The sequence below is a fragment of the Dromiciops gliroides genome, chromosome 1 (assembly GCF_019393635.1).
Source record: "Dromiciops gliroides isolate mDroGli1 chromosome 1, mDroGli1.pri, whole genome shotgun sequence".
Classification (NCBI taxonomy): Eukaryota; Metazoa; Chordata; class Mammalia; order Microbiotheria; family Microbiotheriidae; genus Dromiciops; species Dromiciops gliroides.
Window position 1 is genome coordinate 615,282,459 of NC_057861.1, and position 22,737 is coordinate 615,305,195.

Genomic DNA, 22,737 nt, shown 5'->3' on the forward strand with positions numbered 1-22,737 from the left:
TACCATATAACAATTTTCATATCAATGTCATTTTACAATAACAAATGTACCATGAGGTCACAAAACCTCCACCAAAGTATTATTTGGTCATTTATAGTTAGTTCCTGTGGAACTGACCCAATCACATTATTTTACCTAACATCTTACTTTTTAAAAAATAAAGGGGGCAGCTAGGTGGCGCAGTGGATAGAGCACCAGCCCTGGATTCAGGAGAACCTGAGTTCAAATCCAGCCTCAGACACTTTACACTTACTAGCTGTGTGACCCTAGGCAAGTCACTTAACCCCAATTGCCTCACCAAAAAATAATAATAATAATAATAATAAATAAAGAAGGGTATGCCTATATAGTACTCCTAATATTATAGAATTTTGAGGAAATGTGTCCAAAGTCCCAACGTGGGACCCAGGAGCAGGGAAAGCCCTACTATATATAGCCCTGGAAATGGGAACATGGATGCTACCAACTGTAAACTATTGGGCTCCAGAAGAACAAAGTTTGAAGAGCTGAGAATAAAAGACTAATGAAAGGCTTAAGATATGGCTTTGGGACTCTAGTGGAGCAGCACAGCATAGAGGAAAGGGCCAAGGACTTGGAGTCAGAAGATCTTGTTCTGCTACCTACTAGTTATGTGACCCTGGGTAAGGTAATAGAGATGCATTAAAAGGCTTTAGGCAGAAGAACAGCATGATCAGATTTTTAGTAAAACTGACTCATCTTTTAATTCTCTCTGCAGAAAGACATGGGTTAAAAGAACCAAAGAAAGTGGAAGAGCTATGCAACAAGATTACAAGTAGTCTGAAAGATCATTTGGCTTTTGGCTGCCAGACTAAAGGACAACCCCTTGAGCCTGCAGAACCTAAGGTACTGGGTGCCCTTGCTGACTTACGTTCTCTCTGCACACTGGGACTCCAACGCATCTTTTACCTGAAACTGGAAGATTTGGTTCCACCTCCTTCTATCATCGACAGGCTGTTTCTGGACACTCTGCCCTTCTGAATTTGGAAATTAACCAATGGATCACTACTGCTTTTCTGAGCAAGGAAATAGATTATTAATCACAGCTAGTATTTCTGCCCTTGCTTAAGAGAAAAGCAGTTCCAGTGTTAAACAAGGACTTACTGGCACGGTTCCTCAAGACCTTAAGCCAGAAGACATAACATCTTATTGTGTTGGGGTTGTGTTTTATAGTCCTTTTTTTGTGCGATTTGTTGGGGTTTTCTAAGAAATTGCTAATAAAGCACTTTTGGACAATGCTATCCCAGCAGGAAAAAAAAAGTTAATATGACTGTTTTCAATCTCTTTATAGGGAATAAAGTTGTAGATGCTTTGTATTTAAAACAAGAACAACAAACAGTTGTTTGCCAGGGTAGTATGTGTCTTGTGATTGATACCTTTAGAATATACTTCCTGTATCAAGGGCACATATATGGTGCAAACTAAACAGAAGTTCTTTTTTTTTTTAATTATGTGAAATTGAGGATTTCGTATGACTTAAATAGAGCAAAAATAATAATGGCTGTTAGCTTCCATGTTCAAGTGCCATTTTTAAAGTGCTGTCTTACTAAGTCTTGTTTATTAACTCTAATTTATTTTAATATGGACATTTAAAAAGAAGTCAAGGGTGTTTTTTTTTAATTACATGCACTAATTTACACAACAGAGGCTTCACCTAATTAACCTAAAATATTAGACTGTGACATTCAGGCCAAGACTTTCACTCTGTCTTCATAATAGAATTCAACCACTGTACCACAGGTCTAGTTATTTGTAAAACAGTCTATTCAACAACTTATAGAAATTTGAAAATATGAGACCAATCATGTGTAATTGATTCGGAGCCATCATACTGACACAGAATTTCCCAGACTTGCATTAGTGTAATGTCTAAAGGACATATGTACTTGAAAAATAGAGGGACATTTTGTGATTCATTTGAGCACTTGTTCCCTAGATAAGGAAGTAAATGTAAGTAGTCATTGGATCATACAGGGTGAGCATCAGGGATAGTAATTTTTTTTAAATATAATTTAATCTAGGTTTCAAATTAGTAAAAAAGAAAAAAAAAAGCAGGAAAAAAAAAACAGTCCTGAGACAATTTTCAAGAACAAGCAAGCCTTGTAAAAATCGTATGAATGTAAGTGCTTAGGAAGGCGTAGTGAGCGGACTGCAATTAAACATTCCGTGTTCGTATTCCCTTTTTGTATGTTTATACTGTTGATGCCATATTAATATGAGATACTTTGTTGCATAGTGTTCTTCTTTGTATAAACGTTTGTATGCATGGTATATTGTTATAGCTTTGCCTGTATTTATTGCAGTGACTGCCAGCTCGTGGGAGCTGTGTTACAGAGTGATCAAGTGGGGTGTTCACAGTGGCTTGGATACACCAATTAGAAAACTATAAATATATATATATATACATAGGACAAGTTATATATACATATATTTATAATGTGTCTTTTTATTAATCAACCATTTGTATAATACATGTCACTTATACATGCAGTTCTTTTATGGTTTATTTGCAGTGACTTTTAAGACAGTCCTTACTGTTTAGCACTTTGATATTACAATCTTGCTCATGTTTTGCTAAATTCAAATAATATTTGAAGATTTTAAGCCTAAAACTCTTTATATTATATGCACTATATCAAGTCAAAATTTCTTTCATCATTTTGCTAAGGAACAAACTTTGAATGTCAACCTGATGTCACCATAGCTTTTGTTAGCTTTAAACAATTTTGGCTTTATTCTTTTAAAGGAAAAAAAAAAACTATGTTGTTTATATGGAGATTAAATTATACAATCAAACAAATGCCAAATGAATTGCCTATTTGCTGCAAAGGATAACCCGGATGTCAAGTCATCATATGATTTGTCATAATCATCTGATATTTTAATCATTTATTATGTTTGTATTTACTTTTATGAAAGGTTATTATCAAGACTTATAGCATGGTCATTAGGAAAACGTACTTTTAATCATTACAGTTAATATTCTCAACTTATCTGAAGATAACATTTAAGAAACTATTGCTATCTTCAGATTACCTGAAGATAAACCTCTAGGACAGTATTGGTTTTTGCATTGACTTTTGAGCTTATATGCAAACATAATAAACATTATTAAATATCAGGAAAGCTAATGTTTCTTAGTGTCAGACTAAGTTTAAAATGGATTCAAATGAATTGGAAATTTTGCATACACACATCATTATTAGTATCCAGAGTGAATTGTTAGCATCATACCATTTCATACCAATTGGGCTCACTGAAAGTTAGGCTACTGAATAAGATCTATTATTTAGAAAGGGCAAGCAAGCTTTCCAGTTTAGGGTTCAGATCCTGATGCTGAGCTGAATGTGGCCAGTGTGCTTCAGTCTTCCACAATTATTTTTAACTTCAATATCCTCCCAACTCATCTCATCCACCTTTATTGACATTGACAGACTTGTTTGTGCAGAATGAATGCTCAATGAGAGATCACTAGAGAAAAAAAAAAGAGACAGCAGATGATTCTTCCCCTTTTTTAGGAGCTCTCTCGATGTGAACATGCCTTCAGTAGGCTGAAATCAGGAATATGCCAGCTGTTAAAGGAGAGTGCCTTGCTTTTCTTTCAGACGACAGAGTGTTTCAGAAGTTTCTCTGCTCTTCTAACAGGAGTGATTTGTGTGTATGTGTGTATGTTTGTGTGTGTGTGTGTGCATGCATGTGTGTTTCAACCAGTAGGTTGGAAGAAATGCTCTTGTACATTAATAATGTAAATTAAAATTATTAAATCAAATTACATTTTATCAGAGGCCCCATGTGTTTGCATAACTACTCTCAATTTTGTCATGTAGGGGTTTTTTTTAATAATTTGTAGAAATTTTTTTGCACTTAAATCTGAATTTTTTAAAAATAGAAGCATGCTTTGAAATGCTAAAAGTTTATATACTCTGAATTAATATATTAAACTTTACTAATTAAGACTGGAAGAAAAACCTATTTTAGTGAAAAATCATAACATTTTTAAGGACATGTTTTTCTTTTCAAGTATTTACAGTAACTTGAAACAGGTTACTAAAGTGTTGCCTAGTAAAGGTCTTTAGGAGATAAGAATTATTTGTCTTTAATTATCAATTATTTTAAATTTATATTACTAATCTACTTGAAAAGTCTGTCTTCTTATGTAGCATATACATTCTCTCTACAATCTTGCTTATCCTATTGCTTGCTTAGCAAATTCTTTCTTCACAAAGACTCTAAAGGTCAGCTGAACTTCTGTTCAGAATTTAATCAACAGATTTGAAATGATTTAATGAGGGTTTTCATTATTTATTTTGCTCCTTAAGAAGTAGTGGTAATATCAGATAGAGCTGGCCTCAAAACCAGGAAGACCTGGGTTCAAGTCTCACTTCTGACACATACTAACTGTCTGACCTGGGGCACATCACTTAATGTCTTCATTCCTCTAAGTAATTCTCTTATGACCATAAGTTTCAGTGAAGATATCAACCTGCATTGGTAGAAAGAATTTCTTCATCAGAGAGTTCCCTACAACAAGGAAATGACAGGTGCGGTCCCTATCACTATTTAATTCATTATGCATATTGCTCAAAAGAAAAACTATTAACAACTTGCATACTTTAGGGCCTTATCTAGCTCATATATTAAGGCGTATCTAAACAATGCCTGTTGCCTGACAGATAAAGCAAGGTACAGCACCTGATAATTGTTTTCCACCCTATTGTCTCACTACCTCAGTTTCCTCACCTTTTAAAAATAAAAAGAACATGAAGGAAAAATCAATGAAGTTTGAGGCCAACAAATGAAAAATGTTGTATATTACTAATTGGACAAATTGTACTCTTAGGGCTGAAAGAAAGAAACCTTAAGTGGTTGTCTGGGCCATGAGTGCTGCTGCCAGATTGACCCACACTTAAATCACTGGAAACAGATGAGAAGCTATTCTCTTTTCAAGGCTCTCTGGAGCACATTCTATAGCTGCCCTCAGTCTCCCATATCAGTATTTCACAGGCTTCACTGTGAAGGAATGCTATCTTTTCATCCATATTTTTTGTATATTGTCTATTAGTACATTGGTATGAACATTTTAGGATTCTGTTAGCCTTCACTGACCTTCGCTTCTGCCCTTGGGGCTCCTCTGGATGCTGTGTGCACGCAGATGCGCGCACGCGCACAGGCGCACACACACACACACACACACACACACACAATTTGTGGGGAGATTTTCTAAAGAGATCCTCCTCCTAAGGCTTCTGATCTTGCTATATTAACATCTCCTGGGGCTCTGTCCTTAGACTCTTGTGCTTCACCTGAATACTTAGTGACATAATCTCATTTTGTAGCTTCAGTTACCATTTCTACAGCTTTTAGCCAGCTCTGCCTTTCCAGAATAGCCTTCTCCTTGTATTCTGGTTCTACTTATCATTGTTTGCTGGAAGTATAGACCAAAAATTATTAATGGGGAGTACCAATTTTAAGGAGAATCTGTCCAGAATTAAATGTATTCTAACATGTAGGGAATCTGAGTTAGGAAATAAGGGAGGACATTTAAGAGAACCCCTAGCTATAGTCTCAAAGATTTCATGATACCAGGAAGAAACAAATCTACATCCCAGGATATAGAAAGAATTTGTAGATAAAATTGCTGAGTTGCTGGTGATGATCTTTGTAAAATCACAGAGAATGGGAGAGCTGAAGACTGGCAAATGTCATGATTTTCAAAAAGAGAATGAAAAAAGATTCTACAAACTATAAGCCAGTGAGCTTGATTTTGGTTTTGATTCCTGGCCAAAATCTATCATGCATTATTAAAGAAAGAGCATTTTAAAAGGGAAACTATGATGATGTTGATAATGATAGCTGACATTTGTATGGCACTTAACATTAATTTATTAGAACCTCCTAATAACCTTGTGAATGATGAGTCAATATAGGTTCAAGATGAATTTCTCGGATATCCTAAATTTCTTTTTGGCAGATCTTATGGTAAATCAAGGAAACACTATGGACTTTATATACCAACTTCATAATGTAACCCAATTAAAAAAAAAAGAATAAATGAAAAATGTAGGGGTAGCTAGGTGGCACAGTGGATAGAGCACCGGCCCTGGAGTCAGGAGGACCTGAGTTCAAATCCAGCATTACTAACACTTACTAGCTGTGTGACCCTGGGCAAGTCATTTTATCCCAATTGCCTCACCAAAAAAAAAGAAAGAAAGAAAGAATGTAACCCAATTTCAGTAAAGCATTTTACAAATTCTCTTAGCATGTTATTAAAGACAAAATAAGGAAATGTGAACAGGATGATAACAGTGGGGTAAATTCGGAATAGGTCTAATAACTGGACCCAAAGATTGGTGGTTTGATGTCAACCTAAAGTGAGACCTATAGTGGAAGGGTTCTATAAATGGCCCTGTTCTGTTTAATGTTTCTATTAGTGATTTAGATGAAGTCACATATAACATGGGGCAGGTAGGTGGTGTAGTAGATAGAGTGCTGGGCTTGGAGTCAGAAAGACAAGGTCAGATCTGGCCTCAGACACTTACTAGCTGTGTGACCCTGGGCAAGTCACTTAACCTTTTTTGCCTCAGCTTTCTCATCTGTAAAATGAGCTGGAGAAGAAAATGGCAAATTACCCCAGTGTCTTTGCCAAAAAAAAAACCAAATGGAGTCATGAAGAATCAAACATGACTGAAATAAATGAACATTTACTGAGCACTACACTAAGTCCCAGGGCTACAAATACAAAAGTAAAGACAGTACCTGCTCTCAAGAAGCTTACAATCTCAAAGGAAACAACATAAATAGGGTATTGGTAACCAGAGAGGGACATTGTGTTTTAGAATAATTATAGGAATAGTGAGTAGAGGCATAAGGGAGTTGATTGATACATTCTCTTCAGGGGTATTATCAGAGTTGATTTGATTATGCATTCAGAACTGGAACTTATCAGAGGGTAGCAGATGATGAGAATTCTGAAGAGTGAAGTAAACTGTGACTGAAGTCTGGACCTAGATATAGCGGGCTGCTAAAGCAACCACCAATCAGTATGGTGAGATGCCAAGGTTGTAGTTTCAGGCATAGAGCTCATTGCCCTGGGGAAAAAAACAACAAAAACAAAAAACCAAAGAACTGTGTCATTCTGTGCAGCCTTGGTCAATTAACATAAACTTTTTGAAATTGTTTCTTTATTTTTATATAGAAATAAAAATCCATACATGTTCATCTTACAGGGGTTGTTGTAAGGAAATTGCTTTGTTTTTATTTATTTACTTTTGGGGGAGTGAGGCAATTAGGGTTAAGTGACTCGCCCAGGGTCACACAAGCTAGTAATTATCAAGTGTCTGAGGTCAGATTTGAACTCAGGTTCTCCTCACTCCAGGGCCGGTGCTCTATCCACTGCACCACCTAGCTGCCCCAGGAAATTGCTTTGTAAAGTGTAACACACTTGATAAACCTGAGCTATTATCATTCCAGCTCTATCATTAAATTTCACTTGTCAAATTCTCATTAGATCCAATAACAGCAAAGCATTTCCTAAAAGAGATGGTACATCCATATATGTCCCACCAGTTCAGGTGATTTCAGACAGAGGGTTCCAATTTACTATGAGATCTTGGAAATATTAATGGAAAATACTGAGATTATAACTTCTACAAGCAACATTCCATAATTCCTACATGGAAAAACAGGTACAATATATAAATTAGGCTATTAGAGAGTTCCTATGATGCTGTGCTTCCCACTTTCAGGAGGATCAGACATTCTCCCTGCTGATGACAGTTTGAAAAAAAGAATGACATATTAGAAGCCTCCTCATTTAAGCCTGACTATAGGATCATCCCTAGGTTGGGCTCCGTATATATCTTGCTTCAGATGCAAGACAGTTGCTGGTCTTTGTTACACAGAAAAGGCATCTAACAATAAAGCCCAGATAGTCTTAGGACAGCCAGGGAACAGAGGAAAGAAGCATACAGAATTAAAACCCCTCTCTTAAAACCTAGAGATTATTCTTTAAGACCACTGTCATTTTCCCATATGATTATCTTTCTGGGAGCTAATCAACCAATTCTCAGGATCATTCTCTATCACAAGCTGCCTAAACACAATCTCTTATGAACCAAGATTATGCAGAAGTTGGAGAAACCATCTAATTTTCAATAGATCCTGATTAAAACTGGTTCCTCCTGATAAAATTTCAAGACATAAAGAAGTATCATCCTACTCAGTGTGAGCGATGATGCAGAGTAAGGGTACACATGAGATCTTCAAATGCTGGAAGATCAAGGTGAAATGACAGTATTTAGTCGCTTGGAAAGACTATAGCTGTGGGAATTGCAATGAGGAAAAGTCCAAGGATATGCATGCCCTTTAGTTAATAACTCCATAAAAATCTATGACCAATCCTGCCATATGGAACTGAAATGGAAAGTAATAGCAGAAAGATGAATGACAAGGGGAAGCAAAAAAAGGAAGAGGGAGAGGAAGAGAGCAAGAAGAGTGAGAGAGAGACAGTGACAACGAGAAAAAAACAAATACTAACTATGTGTCAGGCACCATGCCTGGCACTGGGAATACAAATATAAGCAAAAAGAAAGACAGGCCTCACCCTTAAAAATCTTACATCTTAACTGGGAAAAGATAATACATAGTAAGCAGAAAAATGTGGTGACAGGACAAAGTAGAAAAGTTACAAAGAATTTGTCTTTTTTTCCCTAGTATATTAGGTGGTAAGAGAGAAATATATATATTTCTGATAATAAAAATGCATTTTAATTTTTAAAAAGCACTCCAGGGATTATGGAATATATTAAGCTCTGATTGGCATTCATCAAATGGAAGTTTCAGGGAGAAACTCACCAATCAGAGGAGAAGGCCTATAAAATAATACTATTCAAAAAGTGTATTCCCACAGAGTAGAAGGCAGGACAAAGATGTGTGAGGACAACTAAAACCATGCCCACCATATAATGAGGCAGCAAGAAGAAATGTCAGCATATGGAAGGAAGAGGCTACAACTAGAGATATATTACTCCTCACACATGATATAGTTTGTGTCGCTTATATTCCCTGCTTCTCTTCCATGTAATTAATCACCGGTTCAGAGATAAACACCAATAGAAGCCGTAGCTTCTCCACTGGTGATGTACTGACTTAAACTCCTTCCTCTGGTATATCAGGAGGAGTTATTGTAATGTGTATGCTAACATTTGGCAGGGGTGAATTTCACACAGAGCCACATCCTCCAGGGAAAACTCCTTACTGGCAATCATCTGGGAATTCCCTATTTATCCATTTGTGTGAATTTTGCAGTTGTCCCTGGGTTTCCATGCACCTAGGTCTGGGCCCAGGGCAGATTGTTCAGACTGCGTGTTCGCCTGGGGAGACTGTGTTCCTATTAGAGGCCCTGCCAATCTGCATGTATCTGTGGACAAAAGAAAATTTAATTATTTAAGCTGAAACTGATCACATCATAGTGGATATAAGCCAGTGATGAAACCTAGCTGTGGAATGTGTTGTTGAATGTGTATCTGAGATGATGTCTCCAAGATTCCCTTCCACTCTTGGGAAACTACACCTAGGGAAATAAGTAGTCCCTTATAAGAAATTTTGAATACTGCTGGACAATATTCTGGAGTTTAAAGCTTACTACAGAGAACTGACTTGGGATTTTTAAGGAATGTTAAGGTGACAGGATAACAAGAGAAAATCAGTTATCAAGGCCACTGTAATAAAGCCTTATAGTTATTCTAGTTATCAGATTTATTCCAGGAATTAGCTTACTCTGAGGTCTTAGTTAAGTTAATAATATTCTTATTGCTAGGCCTGGAATGGCTGCAGTTCTGACATCTATTCATTTTTTCATGGAACTGATAGGTAAGTCAGCTGAAATTGATGGTGACTGTCTCTTTCCTCTAAGGTGTGTATTCATGAGCCAGTCACTTTTAACCTTGATGAGCCTCAGTTTCCTCATTTGCAAAATATAGATAATAATAATTTCACTACCTACTTCACTACTTCACAGGGGTGCTATGAACAAAGTCTTTTATAAATCTTAAGACACTATATAAATGTGAGCTAAATAATGTCATCATCACTAAAGCACTGCTCAAAGACAGGAGTCTCTAGCTCAAAGGATTCTCTATGGCACTGCCAGGACCCCATATTATTAGGAAGCTCTTTCCCATGTGGAAATACAACTCCATTTCTTTTTTTTTTTTTTTTTGCAGGGCAATGGGGGTTAAGTGACTTGCCCAGGGTCACACAGCTAGTAAGTGTTAAGTGTCTGAGGCCGGATTTGAACTCAGGTACTCCTGAATCCAGGGCCGATGCTTTATCCACTGTGCCACCTAGCTGCCCCAACTCCATTTCTTCAATGGCCCCTGGGCACCTCCTAGCAGCTTTTGGCCTGTTTAGTTTTGAAAAAGTATATTGCTTGACTCTTAATCATCCTTTTTATCTCATCTTAATTTTTTTTATTGTTGTGTCTTCTTTAAAATTGTATTTTACTTTAGTTCTGTAGTGGTCCTTCTAAGCAGATCTCCCGCAAATGGATCTCTCAATCCAGTCACCTTAAGTAATTTTGGGGAAGCCAGCAGCTCCACACCTAAAACTTACCTTCCTCTACCCTGATCTTTCCCTCTGAGGAAATTCAGCAGTTTGGGACTGAAATTTCCTTTCAAAAGAATAATCCACCCCCAATACCAACTTCAAAGGTAGCTCCCCAGAACTTTTTAGTAAAAAGCATTTTCTTATATTCCAAACTTTTCATGCCTATGCAAGGGCATATACAATTTAAAAACCATGGCTTCCAACCTACTAAGCATTTAGTTAATCTTCAAACATCAGCCATGCTTCTGAAACAGCTCATGTAATCCAACCATAAACTGACAAATATGTGAAAATCTACAACCTGGTAGAGTTCTATCATCCCTTAATGCAATCCTTCCTGTAGTTTAATTTTAGAAAATAACCAGATGGTTTTGAACATTTCTATAAGGCTTTCTAGAGAGAAACAAAGTAGTACCTGAGCTATTAGAATTCCACTTATACGGGCCTGTTCCTAGACTTTATTTTTTGTGGGGTGGGGAGCAGTACATGTCTGTGATTTCAATGATGAAGAGAACCTTCAGTGAAGAAACTCCCTCCACAGACACTGCTAACCAACTTATAGTCTTGGAAAATTATGTCAGGCAGTAAGAGGTTAAGTGACTTGCCAAGGGTTACACAGTGAATGTGTCAGAGGAGAGAGGGGACCTCGACCCAGGTTTTCCTGACTATGAGTTTTGTTCTCTAGTCACTATATCACATTGCATCTAGAATTCATGTAGATAAACTGGTCAGCTTTGAGTCAAGGAGGGCTTTTGAAAAAAAAATTTTAATGCTTAATAACTTTTCAAGAGTATTCTGTCATCACAATTTATAATGAGAACTTGGCTAGGGGTTGAGATTATTCCCCAAGAGTGCCTTTAGGGTAAAGTTGACTATATCTTTGTTAGGTCATCCCACTTTTCAAATGACAATTTCTCCCAACTTATTTTTTTTTTTTTGGTTTTTTTTGGTTTTTTTTTGGTGAGGCAATTGGGGTTAAGTGACTTGCCTAGGGTCACACAGCTAGTAAGTGTTAAGTGTCTGAGACCGGATTTGAACTCAGGTCCTCCTGAATCCAAGGCCGGTGCTCTATCGACTGCGCTACCTAGCTGCCCCCCCAACTTATTTTGATAATAAGTCCTACACCTTCTTCACCATGATAGCTTCTGATCTTCCATGAAGATAAGAATTCAAGGAGAATATAGAAAGAGGATCTCATGAACTCTTTTGTATGTCCCCCAAAAGACAAACAGGAGAATATCATTGTAGATTTAAGACACTTTAAAAACAGATTTAAAACAAAATGAACTCATACATCCCAGGCTAAACACTAATTGTCTGCCCCCTCCCCCAGAACCTCATCTAATTATATTTTCAGCAACCAAACTTCCCTATTCTTCATGCTAGTTCCCCAATTAGGGAAGCCTTGGTTGGGCATCTTGTCCTTTCTAGAGAACCCTATCCAACAACATTCCTTATCAACCACCCACACTCACCATTCTGTCTCTAAAAATCATGTCTCTCCAAATTTCTCAATTAATGACAACCCCTGAGGTTGACTTTTAACTCTTTCAGATCTATTTTCCCATGTCATAGAGCAAAGTTAGTAGTAGTGTTAACTCTACCAAGAGATTGATCTTCAGTCCCTCTACTAGAAGAACTTGACTTGGTTTTTTTGTTTTTTGTTTTACATTTTAGTCTATTTAAGATAGATTTGAACAATCATAGTCTCCCAAACACCATCTACCAGGGTGTTAGCAATTCGATAAGTAGAATCATTGAACTCCAAGTTCACAAAGCCAAATGGATATTTCTCTTCTCTTCTTACGGGTGAACACATTTGCCAGTTACCAAAATAAATTAAAAACTGAAAAATCCTGTCCTAAAATGTGGCAAGATGGAAATACAAATGCAAAGACTCTAATTCACAGTAATATTTTTCTTGGGATTTAATATTCTCCATTTATAAGAGACTTCAATTTAAGAAAATTAATTTCTCCTATGTCTAGGTCATTTTCTTAGCCAGTCTTATAACAATGCAATTAGGGGAAAGGCAGAGTCGCACTAATATATATTAAAATCTTATAGTCAGTTTACAAACTACCTATTCCATATACAACAAGAAGATTCTTCAACCAATTGTGGGGCAAGCAAAATGGCATAAAAGAAAGGGCACTAGTCTTGGAGCCAAAATAATCTAGTACTGAATTCAGACTCTACTGTTATACTAGCTTTGTGACTGTGAATAAGTCATTTAACTTCTCTGAGCCTCAGTTTATTCATCTGTAAATTGGGTGTAATACTTTACCTCCTTTAGAGGATTATTATGAGGAAAGCATTTTGTAAACTTTAAAGAGCTATGTAAATGATGTTGTTGTTATTCACCTTCCTAATAAGAGTGGCACAGTAGGGGGCAGCTAGGTGGCTCAGTGAATAGAGCACCATCCCTAGAATCAGGAGTACCTGAGTTCAAATCTGGCCTCAGATGCTTGACATTTACTAGCTGTGTGACCCTGGGCAAGTCACTTAACCCCAATTGCCTCACCAAAAAAAAAAAAAAAAAAAGAGCAGCACATTGGACTTGGAGTCAGAAAGACTTTAGTTCAAATTTGCCCTCAGACACTTACTAGCTGTGTGACCCTGAGCAAGTCATTTAACCATGACTACCTTGGTTTCTTCATCTGTTAAATGAGCTGGAGAAGGAAATGGCAAGCACTCCAGTATCTTTGCCAAGAAAACCCCAAATGGGGCCATGAAGAGTTGTACACGACTGAAATGATTGAACAACAACAATAAGATTTACCTTGTATGCCTTAATATATACCTCTCCTACTAATAGGAAAATTGCTCACTCAGACATCTGGAACAAATTTGACAGCTTTGTGAACTGTGTATTTTTTTTTTTTAGTATCAACTGTCATAATTTTAGGAGTGCTGAAAGCCAGGACTGGCAATGATCCTCCAAGAAATCTGTACTAGAAGTATTCTTTCTCTAGAGACCATTTCTCCAGGGAAAACTGCCTGAATCAAAAACAAAAATTTCTGGTCAAATTCATTCCTCATCACATTCTAATAGTTAAATAGCAACCCAAAACGAGAGGGCTACAGGGAATCTTTCCCAGAGCAGTCAGGAAGTGGAAACATTGTTCACTAGTCAGAACTTCATTGTTAATCTCCATTCTTAAGATGGCTGCTTTTAAACTGAGTTAAAGCTCATGATTACCCCCCTTTAAACTTACTTTTGCATGAACTCCTACTCTCCCTAAGTCTGACATAATATGTAGCTGGAATGATGATATGGTGAGTATGTGAAGGTTAAGATGGTAAGAGGGTCCAGTGTAGCGTAGTAGTGTAGACAAGTTGAAACTTGCCTTATCTAGCCCATACCAGAGCAAGCAAAAGACTGGCCATCCAGTTTCTCAGCTCAGTGAAGATTACTTTTGTCTTCCAAAATTGGGGGGGGAAATTTGGCAAAGTATTGAAGTAATGTTTCAAATGAAACTCAACTAAGGTACCCAAAGACTTATTTAAAGTATTTTTGCAGACAACTTATTTTCTCAGAAACATTGAACTACAATCATTGCGAATGGGATCTCATTTACCATGAGGCATCATTTACTGATGATGCAAATAATAGAGCACCAGACTTGGAGTCAAGAATACCTGAATTCAAATCCAGCCTTGAACACTTACTCAGACCTTCTTCCTAGGATGCTGGTCTGCTTTACTAGGGATATTATCAATAGAATGCTGTCATAAGTGCAGAAACATGAAGATTTCCTGTAGGTGCATGGATTCCATTCGCTTAGTCATAAACTTTACCAGGCCAATTATATACTAGAGATGTCCTTGTTAATGTAAGAAGTCCAAGATGGCCCTAATCATGAACTCTTTCCCCCCACTGTTCAGAACTGAGAGATAGTGAAGGGTCAGGAAACGGAGTTCAGGGACCAGCTGTTCCCTGCAGAGTAGTGATTGGTGAATGGAGTGGAAGTGGAACAGGAATGCTGGGGGAAGGGAGTTATAGATGAAATGTCTCACAATACTATTTGCCAATGGAGTGCTTACCCAAATTCCACAAAGGCTGGTCAAGACAGAGGTTCCAGGTAGACAATCACAAATAGTCAACTTTTTGAAGATATTTAATATTTAATTAGAGGAAGCCCTACTTGCATTTTAATTCTTGCTTAGGATTGTCATAAAAAGAGAATCTGATAATACCTTTTTTTAAGATGAGGGTCAGTCAATAAGCATTTATTAAGTATCTACTATGTGCCGGGCATTTGTGCTAAGCACTAGAGATACAAGGAGATGCAAAAAACAGTCTTTGCCTTTGAAGAAGTTGACAATATAATGGGGGAAGACAACAAGCAAATATCTGCACAAACAAGCTAGATACTGGATAAATAAGACACAATTAACAGAGGGAAGGAATTAGAATTAAGAGATTTGGATGTGGCAGGGCTCTGTAAATTTCTATTTAAAAACGTCATATTTCACGAAGAAGCAAATTATGTTATAAACAAATGAAGCTTTGCTCCAAAGAATCAGCAGCTGAGCCTTAAACACAGGAAAGAGAAATGTCACAGCAGTTTGTCACAAATATCAGCCATGAGTACCAACAGGAATGACAAAGGACTGAAAAATGTAGGACAAGGGGATTTATTTTATTTTTTAATTAGCAAAAATTTATTTTCTTTCCCTCCCACCTCACCACCATTGAAAAACAAAACAAAATCCTTGTAAACAAATCAAACAAAATTAATTTCCATTCTGGCCATGTTTATTTATATATATATATATATACACACATATATACATACATATATATACACACACACACACACACACACACACATATATATATATATATTTGCACCCTGAGTCCATCAACTTTTTGTCAGAAGGTTGGTCACTTCATCATTGCTCAGAATTCTTAAGGCTTTCAAAGTTTTAAAATGTTAAATACATTGTTCTCCTAGTTCTTCTCACTTCACTCTGCATGTATGCATATGAGTCTTTCCAGGTTTCTTTAAAATCATCCTTTTCATCATTTCTTACAGCACAATGTTGTTGCTATTGTTCAGTTGTTTTAGTCATGTCTAACTCTTCATGACCCCATTTTGGATTTTCTTGGCAAAGATATGCAGTGGTGGGGGCAGCTAGGTAGCACAGTGGATAGAGCACCCGCCCTGGATTCAGGAGTACCTGAGTTCAAATCCGGCCTCAGACACTTAACACTTACTAGCTGTGTGACTCTGGGCAAGTCACTTAACCCCAATTTCCTCACTAAAAAAAAAGATATGCAGTGGTTTGCCATTTCCTTCTCCAGATCATTTTATAGATAAGGAGACTGTGGAAAACATGGTGAAGTGACTTGTCCAGGGTCACATAGCTAGTAAATGTCTGAGCTCAAATTTGAATTCAAGTCTTCCTGACTCCAGACCCAGCACTCTATCCTCTTTGCCACCTAGCTGCCTCTACAATATAACAGTATCCTATTACATTCATATACCATAATTTGTTCAGCCATTTCCCAAATGATGGTGACTCTTTTAGTTTCCAGTTCTTTGCCTCTACAAAAAGAGCATTTTTGTACATATGGGTCCTTTTCCTCTTTCTTTGATGTCTTTAGGGCATGTGTAGATCTAATAGGAGTATCCATGGGTCAAAAATTATGCACAGGGCAGCAACTTTTGAGGCATAGTACCAGATTGCTTTTTTTAAATGGCTGGATCAATTCACAGCTCCAACAACAGTCAATTAAGGTGCCTGTTTCCCCTGACCCTTCCAAATTTGTCATTTTCTTTTTTGGTCAACTTTGCCAATCTGAAAGGTATGAGGCAGAACCTCAGAGTTGCTTTGGTTTACATTTCTCTAATAGTGGTTTGGAGCATTGTTTCATACTACTATTGAGAGCTTGGATTTCTCGGCAAGGGGGATTTTGCAGTAACCTGCTGAGTGAGCTATATTTGTATTTTTCCCATGCCATGTAATAAGTATAAAAGCATAAAATGCTACTGTTTCCCTCCTAGATAAGGGTGAAAGGATGGAGGAATGTCTTTTTGCTATCCAGTTCATCTAGGGAAATGAACTGTTCTTCCAAAAGCAAAAGCAAGATTTCAAGGAGAAAAGAAAAGAGAAAACAAAACTGAAGAGGTAAAGGGGGAATCCCAAGCTTTACTAGGAGGTGAATATAGAGAAAGAATGGGAAGAAGTGACACTGAATATTCAAAAGTAACTAATAGGTATGAAGTTCTTCCCTTTGAAGGTAGAGTCATACACTCTCAGAAGAAAGCAGCTTCTATTCCTGCAGAGAATAGTGAGGTGGATCCAATGTTACTGTTAGTAGACTGATCATATGGTAATAGAGGAATAGGAAATGAATGGTGGCTGGTGATTCCCTGTTGAGAATTACTAAGGGGTTATATTTGTCAGTCTGATATAAGCCATAGAGAGGTACCATGGTACAATGGGAAAAACATGGCATTTGGAATCAGATGACATGAGTTGGAATTCCAACTCTGCAACCTTGGGCAAATCAGTTATCCTCTCTAGGCCTCAGTTTTCTCATTTGTAAAATGAGGGGAGGGGGTTAGATTAGATGACTTCTAAGGTTCCTTCCAGCTCCAATTCTATGATCCCATAATAAAGACATCATCTGTCCTCCAAGGACATCTACTGGGGACATAATAAAACCTCCCAAGAACTGTCATACTTATCAACCACTACCCACTCCTAGTGTTGCATGTGAAGAAAAGATGAATGATAGCACCAAAAAGGAACATGTGATTTTGCTTTTCTGTGATTCTTGGAATAGCAGTAGCAAAAAGAAAAGAAGAGAAAAGAAAAGAAAAAGGTAAGTTTAGAGCTAGAAAGGACCTCAGAGGTCAAACAGGCCAACCTATTCCTTTTTTGGATGAGGAAACTGAGGCTCAGTTAAGAGGGTAAGGAATTTATCCAAGGTTACACAGATAGTAAATAGGGATTTGAAATTAGGTCTTATGACTCCAAATCCAGAACTCTTTCCATTGATTGCCTCTTGATTTCTTTTTTTCTTTTTTCTTTTTTTTGTGGGGCAATGAAGCTTAAGTGACTTGCTCAGGGTCACACAGCTAGTAAGTGTCAAGTGTCTGAGGCCAGATTTGAACTCAGGTCCTCCTGAATCCAGGGCTGGTGCTTTATCCACTGCGACACCTAGCTGCCCCCTCTTGATTTCTTTTAAAAATCCATGAAAGACTCTGTCAAGGTGGGAAAATATAGAATGAATCAGTGATTGTGTCACAAAACAGAGAATTGAAGAATTCAAAGAGACCGAATAGGTCTTCTAGACCAACCAATATCTGAACAAGAATTTTCTCTATGTAGAAAAAGGATACTCTACTCCACAATAACACCTACTCTACATGGGCACCAAAGATTACCTCAAATACTTACTAACTGTGTGACCCTGGGCAAGTCACTTAAACTTGTTTGCCTCAGTTTCTGCATTTGTAAAATGATCTAGAGAAGGAAATGGCAAACCACTCCATTATCCTTGCCAAGAAAACCCCAAATGGGGTCACAAAAAGTTGGACACACTCTATTGAAACAACTTAACACAAAAAGGGAAGGCACAGCACATGTACCTCCTATATGGCAAGGCTGGAATAGCTACTCTGTGAAAACCATGGACGACATTCCAAGCCTGGAAATACCAGCCCAAGTTCCTATAGAAAGGTACATGCAAGACCTCTCTGTCTCCTTTTGGTCTTTCTCTATCCGCAAGTGGATATGTGGTATTTCTGGCCTCTGCTTGATTATTATAAAGTCCAGATTTGGTCTAGTTGAAGGTATGAAACAGGAAGAACTACAACAATAATTTATAACATGATTCATTTGGCTGATGTACCCAATTCCTATGGGTTATTTATCTTCCCACACTTTGCATAACTTGAAAGGACTACTCATTCACACATAAGCTAAATGTGCATTTACTAAAGCAGAAGCAAAATGAATAATGTCAGTTTTTAAACTCCCATGTAGTGAGTGGGACTGAAATCTCAACTTTCCTACCCACTCTTCTTATGCCTGGTGCTTCAAAGGCAATATTGGGGAGCTGGGGGAGGGGGAGAAGCCCATCCCTCAAGCACTTTTATCTCAAAAGTAAAATGGCACACAGTACTCTGTCTCAGCTCAATACATGCTTCCCTGGTTGGATAACCGGGCTAAAGCTTTCTTCTATAGCAACAACAATAATAATATCTAGTATTTATAAAGCACCTACTACGTACCAGGCACATTTTGCAAATATTATCTCATTTAATCCTGACAACAATCCTGCAAGATAGGTTCTATTTTATCCCCACTTTAGAGTTGAGGAAACTGAGATAAACAGTAGCTAAGTGACTTGTACAGGGTCACATGGTAAGGCACCAGACTTGGGCTCAGGGGTTTTTTTGGTTTGTTTTTGTTTTTGTTTTGTTTTTGGTGAGGCAATTGGGGTTAAGTGACTTGCCCAGGGTCACACAGCTAGTAAGTGTTAAGTGTCTGAGGTCGGATTTGAACTCAGGTCTTCCTGAATCCAGGGCAGGTGCTCTATCCACTGCGCCACCTAGCTGCCCTGGCTCAGGTTTTTTTGACCCCAGTCCCAGTACTCTATCCATTGCACCACCTATGTGCCTCTAGGTAGAGGACTATGGTAGTAGAATCCTTAATAAATGGTTAGTCATATTGTTTGCTGAACAACTTTTTTTTCCGTTCTTTTTTTTTTTTAAACAAGGGATGGTCTCCAGAGTAAGGGAAGGATAGAGATATATTTAGAAAGAGAAATTATGTAAAAGCAAAGTTATCAACAAAAATAAGATTTTTTCCTATAAAATAAAATGTCCCACTGTAACACATTATGCCATCATATGCACCTCATCTTATGTTAGAAGTCCCTGACAATTCAGCTCCCAGGCCCCTCTATTTCCCATACTTGTCTGGTGCCTAAAGGATCCAGGAAATTGCAGAGGGGAAAACCCAGGCTGTTTCAAACATGGGTTCCATCTATAATATCACTGACAAGTGGTAATCCACCCGCTACTTGCAAACCTTCTGTGATGAGGACTCACTATCTCCCCAGGCAGCCCATTCTACTCTAATTGTTAGGAACTTTTTCCATGTGTCAAGTCTAAATCTGCCTCTCTGCAACTATCATCCACCACTTCCAGTTCTGCCCTCTGAGGATCAACAAAACAAGTGTAATCTCACTTCTATATGACAGCCCTTCATGTGCTTGAAGCCTCCTTTTTCTCTCCTCCAGGTTAAATAAATATCCCTAATTTCTTCAAGGGATGCTAATAGAGGAAGATCTCCCATCTCTTTACCAATATGATCTTTCTCCTCTGGATATAATTGAGTACATGTAGCTTCCTGAAATGTGACCCCCAAAACTCAACATAATAACACATATATATGACATCAACATAAATTTATACACAATAGAGCTATTAGCTTCTTTTTTTGTTGTTTTTGGTTTTTTTTGGTGAGGCAATTGGGGTTAAGTGACTTGCCCAGGGTCACACAGCTAGTAAGTGTCAAGTGTCTGAAGCCGGATTTGAACTCAGGTACTCCTGACTCCAGGGCCGGTGCTCTATCCACTGCACCACCTAGCTGCCCCCGAGCTGTTAGCTTCTACTTCTGAACCTCGACCACCCCTCCTCCAGCTCTGAACTAAGCACACTTTGACTCACCCAGAGCCAAGCTGGCTCTATCTTCTGGATGCAATGTAAACTACCTCCTTAGCAGCCTATGAAAATGGAACAACAAAATAAAATAGAAAAGCAAGGGAACTTTTTTCTCTTCCACCGCTTTCGAGTTTGCACTCAGTTCCCTCAGCTGCCGACCTGCAGAACGACGCTGGCGAGTTCGTGGACCTGTACGTGCCGCGGAAACGGTCCGCGAGCAACAGGATCATTGGGGCCAAGGACCACGCGTCCATCCAGATGAACTTGGCCGAAGTTGACAAGGTCACAGGCAGATTCAATGGCCAATTTAAAACTTATGCAATTTGTGGAGCAATTCGTAGAATGGGAGAATCTGATGACTCTATTCTCCGGCTGGCAAAAAAAATGATGGTATTGTTTCAAAGAATTTCTAATTGAAGAAACCTTGTGGAATATGTCTTAATAAATCAGAAAAATGAAGAACAAAAAAGCAAAAAAAAAAAGCAAGGGAACTAAGCATGCAATTAAGGAAACTTCTCAAGGAACTTCAGGGGCTACCCCTAACAAAAAATATAACCGTCTTTGTCTGGTATTTAAGATCTTCAAATCTGCTTCCACTCTAGCTTTCCAGACTTATTTCATATTACTTGTCCTCATATCACTATGTTCCAGCCAAACCGGCCTACCCAGTTGCCATCGCTGAGTTGTGTGCCTTTACAAGGACTGTCAACCCCACCCCACCCCACCCTCACCCCCATGCTTTAGGATTCTATAAGGATCCCAGTAGAATGTTTGTGTTTTGACTGCTCCATTGACCTGCCATTCCTATCTCTTTCCCTCTCCTTGGGCTTCCCTATTTCCTGAGACACAAGAATATTGAAATTAAGCCATTTAATAACCTTACAGTGGCCTCTAAGTGAAAGGAAGAGTTAATCGATGTGGCAAACTTCATTGATTTATTTAAAGAAATTGCCATGGCCACCCCAGCCTTCAGCAACCACCAACACTGATCAGTCAGCAGCCATCAACATTTAGGCAAGACCCTCCACCTGCAAATAGATTATGATACATATATAGCATGCTTGTTCTTTTGGAATATTCGGGTGTAATATTCAGGGTAAAATTTGCCCTTCCTGCTTTCTTCCTCTACACTAAATCTTTCATTCTTTCAAAATTGTATGTAGTCAATTTAATTAATTTATTAAGCACCTACTAGGTGCTAATCACTGTGCAGTCAATGAGGATGCAAAGACAAAAAAGAAATAATTCCTGCCTCCAAGGAGCTCAAGTTCCACTATGATACAATATATACATAGACAAGTAAATACAAAGTAATTTCAAATGGAAAAAGACCACTAACAACTTGAAGGGGTAGTGGTATGCAGAAAGATCTTCTTTAGGAGGTAACACTTGAACTTTGATTTAGATAGTGTGTAATTTAAGATTCTAAATGTGGATTCTAATCTGTTCCCCCAGTTTTGGGGGGAAACTGACTAAAATCACTGATAAAACAAGTTTAGGTTTTTAAGGGTTTATTGGAAAATAGAAAGAAAAAGATTGAGAAACAGAATTCCCACAGCCTGGCATTCCTATCTTTCCTCGAATTTCCTGTGAAGTCCTCTGCCACCACCACCACCAAGTCAGGAACCCAAAAGCCCAAGAGCTCTCCCAGGAGGCTCCCTCTCCTCCTTCCTGTCTCCTCCCAGAAAATAGGAGGCTCCTCAAGTTGATTGGCTGGTAGCCTTGATAGACAGCACCCATGAGCAAACATCATTTCCTGACGCCAAGGAAAAGCCACAATGTCTCTGAGGCATTTTCCTCATGGTGGAGCTTTCTCACAGCAAGTCTCCAGTAGGTGGCATCATTCCAATCATTACAATAGATAGATAGATAGATAGATACATACATACATACATACATATATACATACATGTATATAAAAATTTATTTCAAGGTAATTTTCAATGCACATTTTTTTTTGGACAGGGTAATGAGGGTTAAGTGACTTACCCAGGGTCACACAGCTAGTTGAATTCAGTTCCTCCTGAATCCAGGGCTAATGCTTTATCCACTGCACCACCTAGCTGCCCCCTGTTTCAAGGTAATTTTTTTTTTGTGGGGCAATGAGGGTTAAGTGACTTGCCCAAGGTCACACAGCTAGTGAGTGTCAAGTGTCTGAGGCCAGATTTGAACTCAGGTTCTCCTGAATCCAGGGCTGGTGCTTTATCTACTTCACCATCTAGCTGCCCCTCAAGGTAATTTTAAGGAAAAAGCTCTGGTAGCTAGGGGAATGAGCAGAGGTCTTAAGTAGAGTGTGGTGCTTGAGCACAGTTTTTAAGGAAACTTGTCTTTATGTAACAATTATGTGATGGGTTTATACCATTCTTTAAAGCCCCCTTTTAATGGCTTGTTTTATCTTAATATATCTCCAGTAAAATTTCCCCTC

At 38.1% G+C, this 22,737-nt stretch overlaps 1 protein-coding gene and 1 pseudogene across 1 annotated transcript in view; both read left to right on the top strand.

The window, feature by feature from the left end:
* The window catches only part of NR4A3 (nuclear receptor subfamily 4 group A member 3), a 35,129-nt gene extending 33,024 nt beyond the window's left edge, over positions 1 to 2,105 (top strand). Inside the window, 1 exon segment of the mRNA XM_043977646.1 lies at positions 737 to 2,105. Coding sequence (XP_043833581.1) covers positions 737 to 999 — 263 coding nt within the window. The 3' untranslated portion in view covers positions 1,000 to 2,105.
* A 16,166-nt stretch (positions 2,106 to 18,271) lies between these two features.
* Positions 18,272 to 20,761, top strand: LOC122752714 (annotated as a pseudogene).
* The last annotated feature ends 1,976 nt before the right edge of the window (positions 20,762 to 22,737 follow it).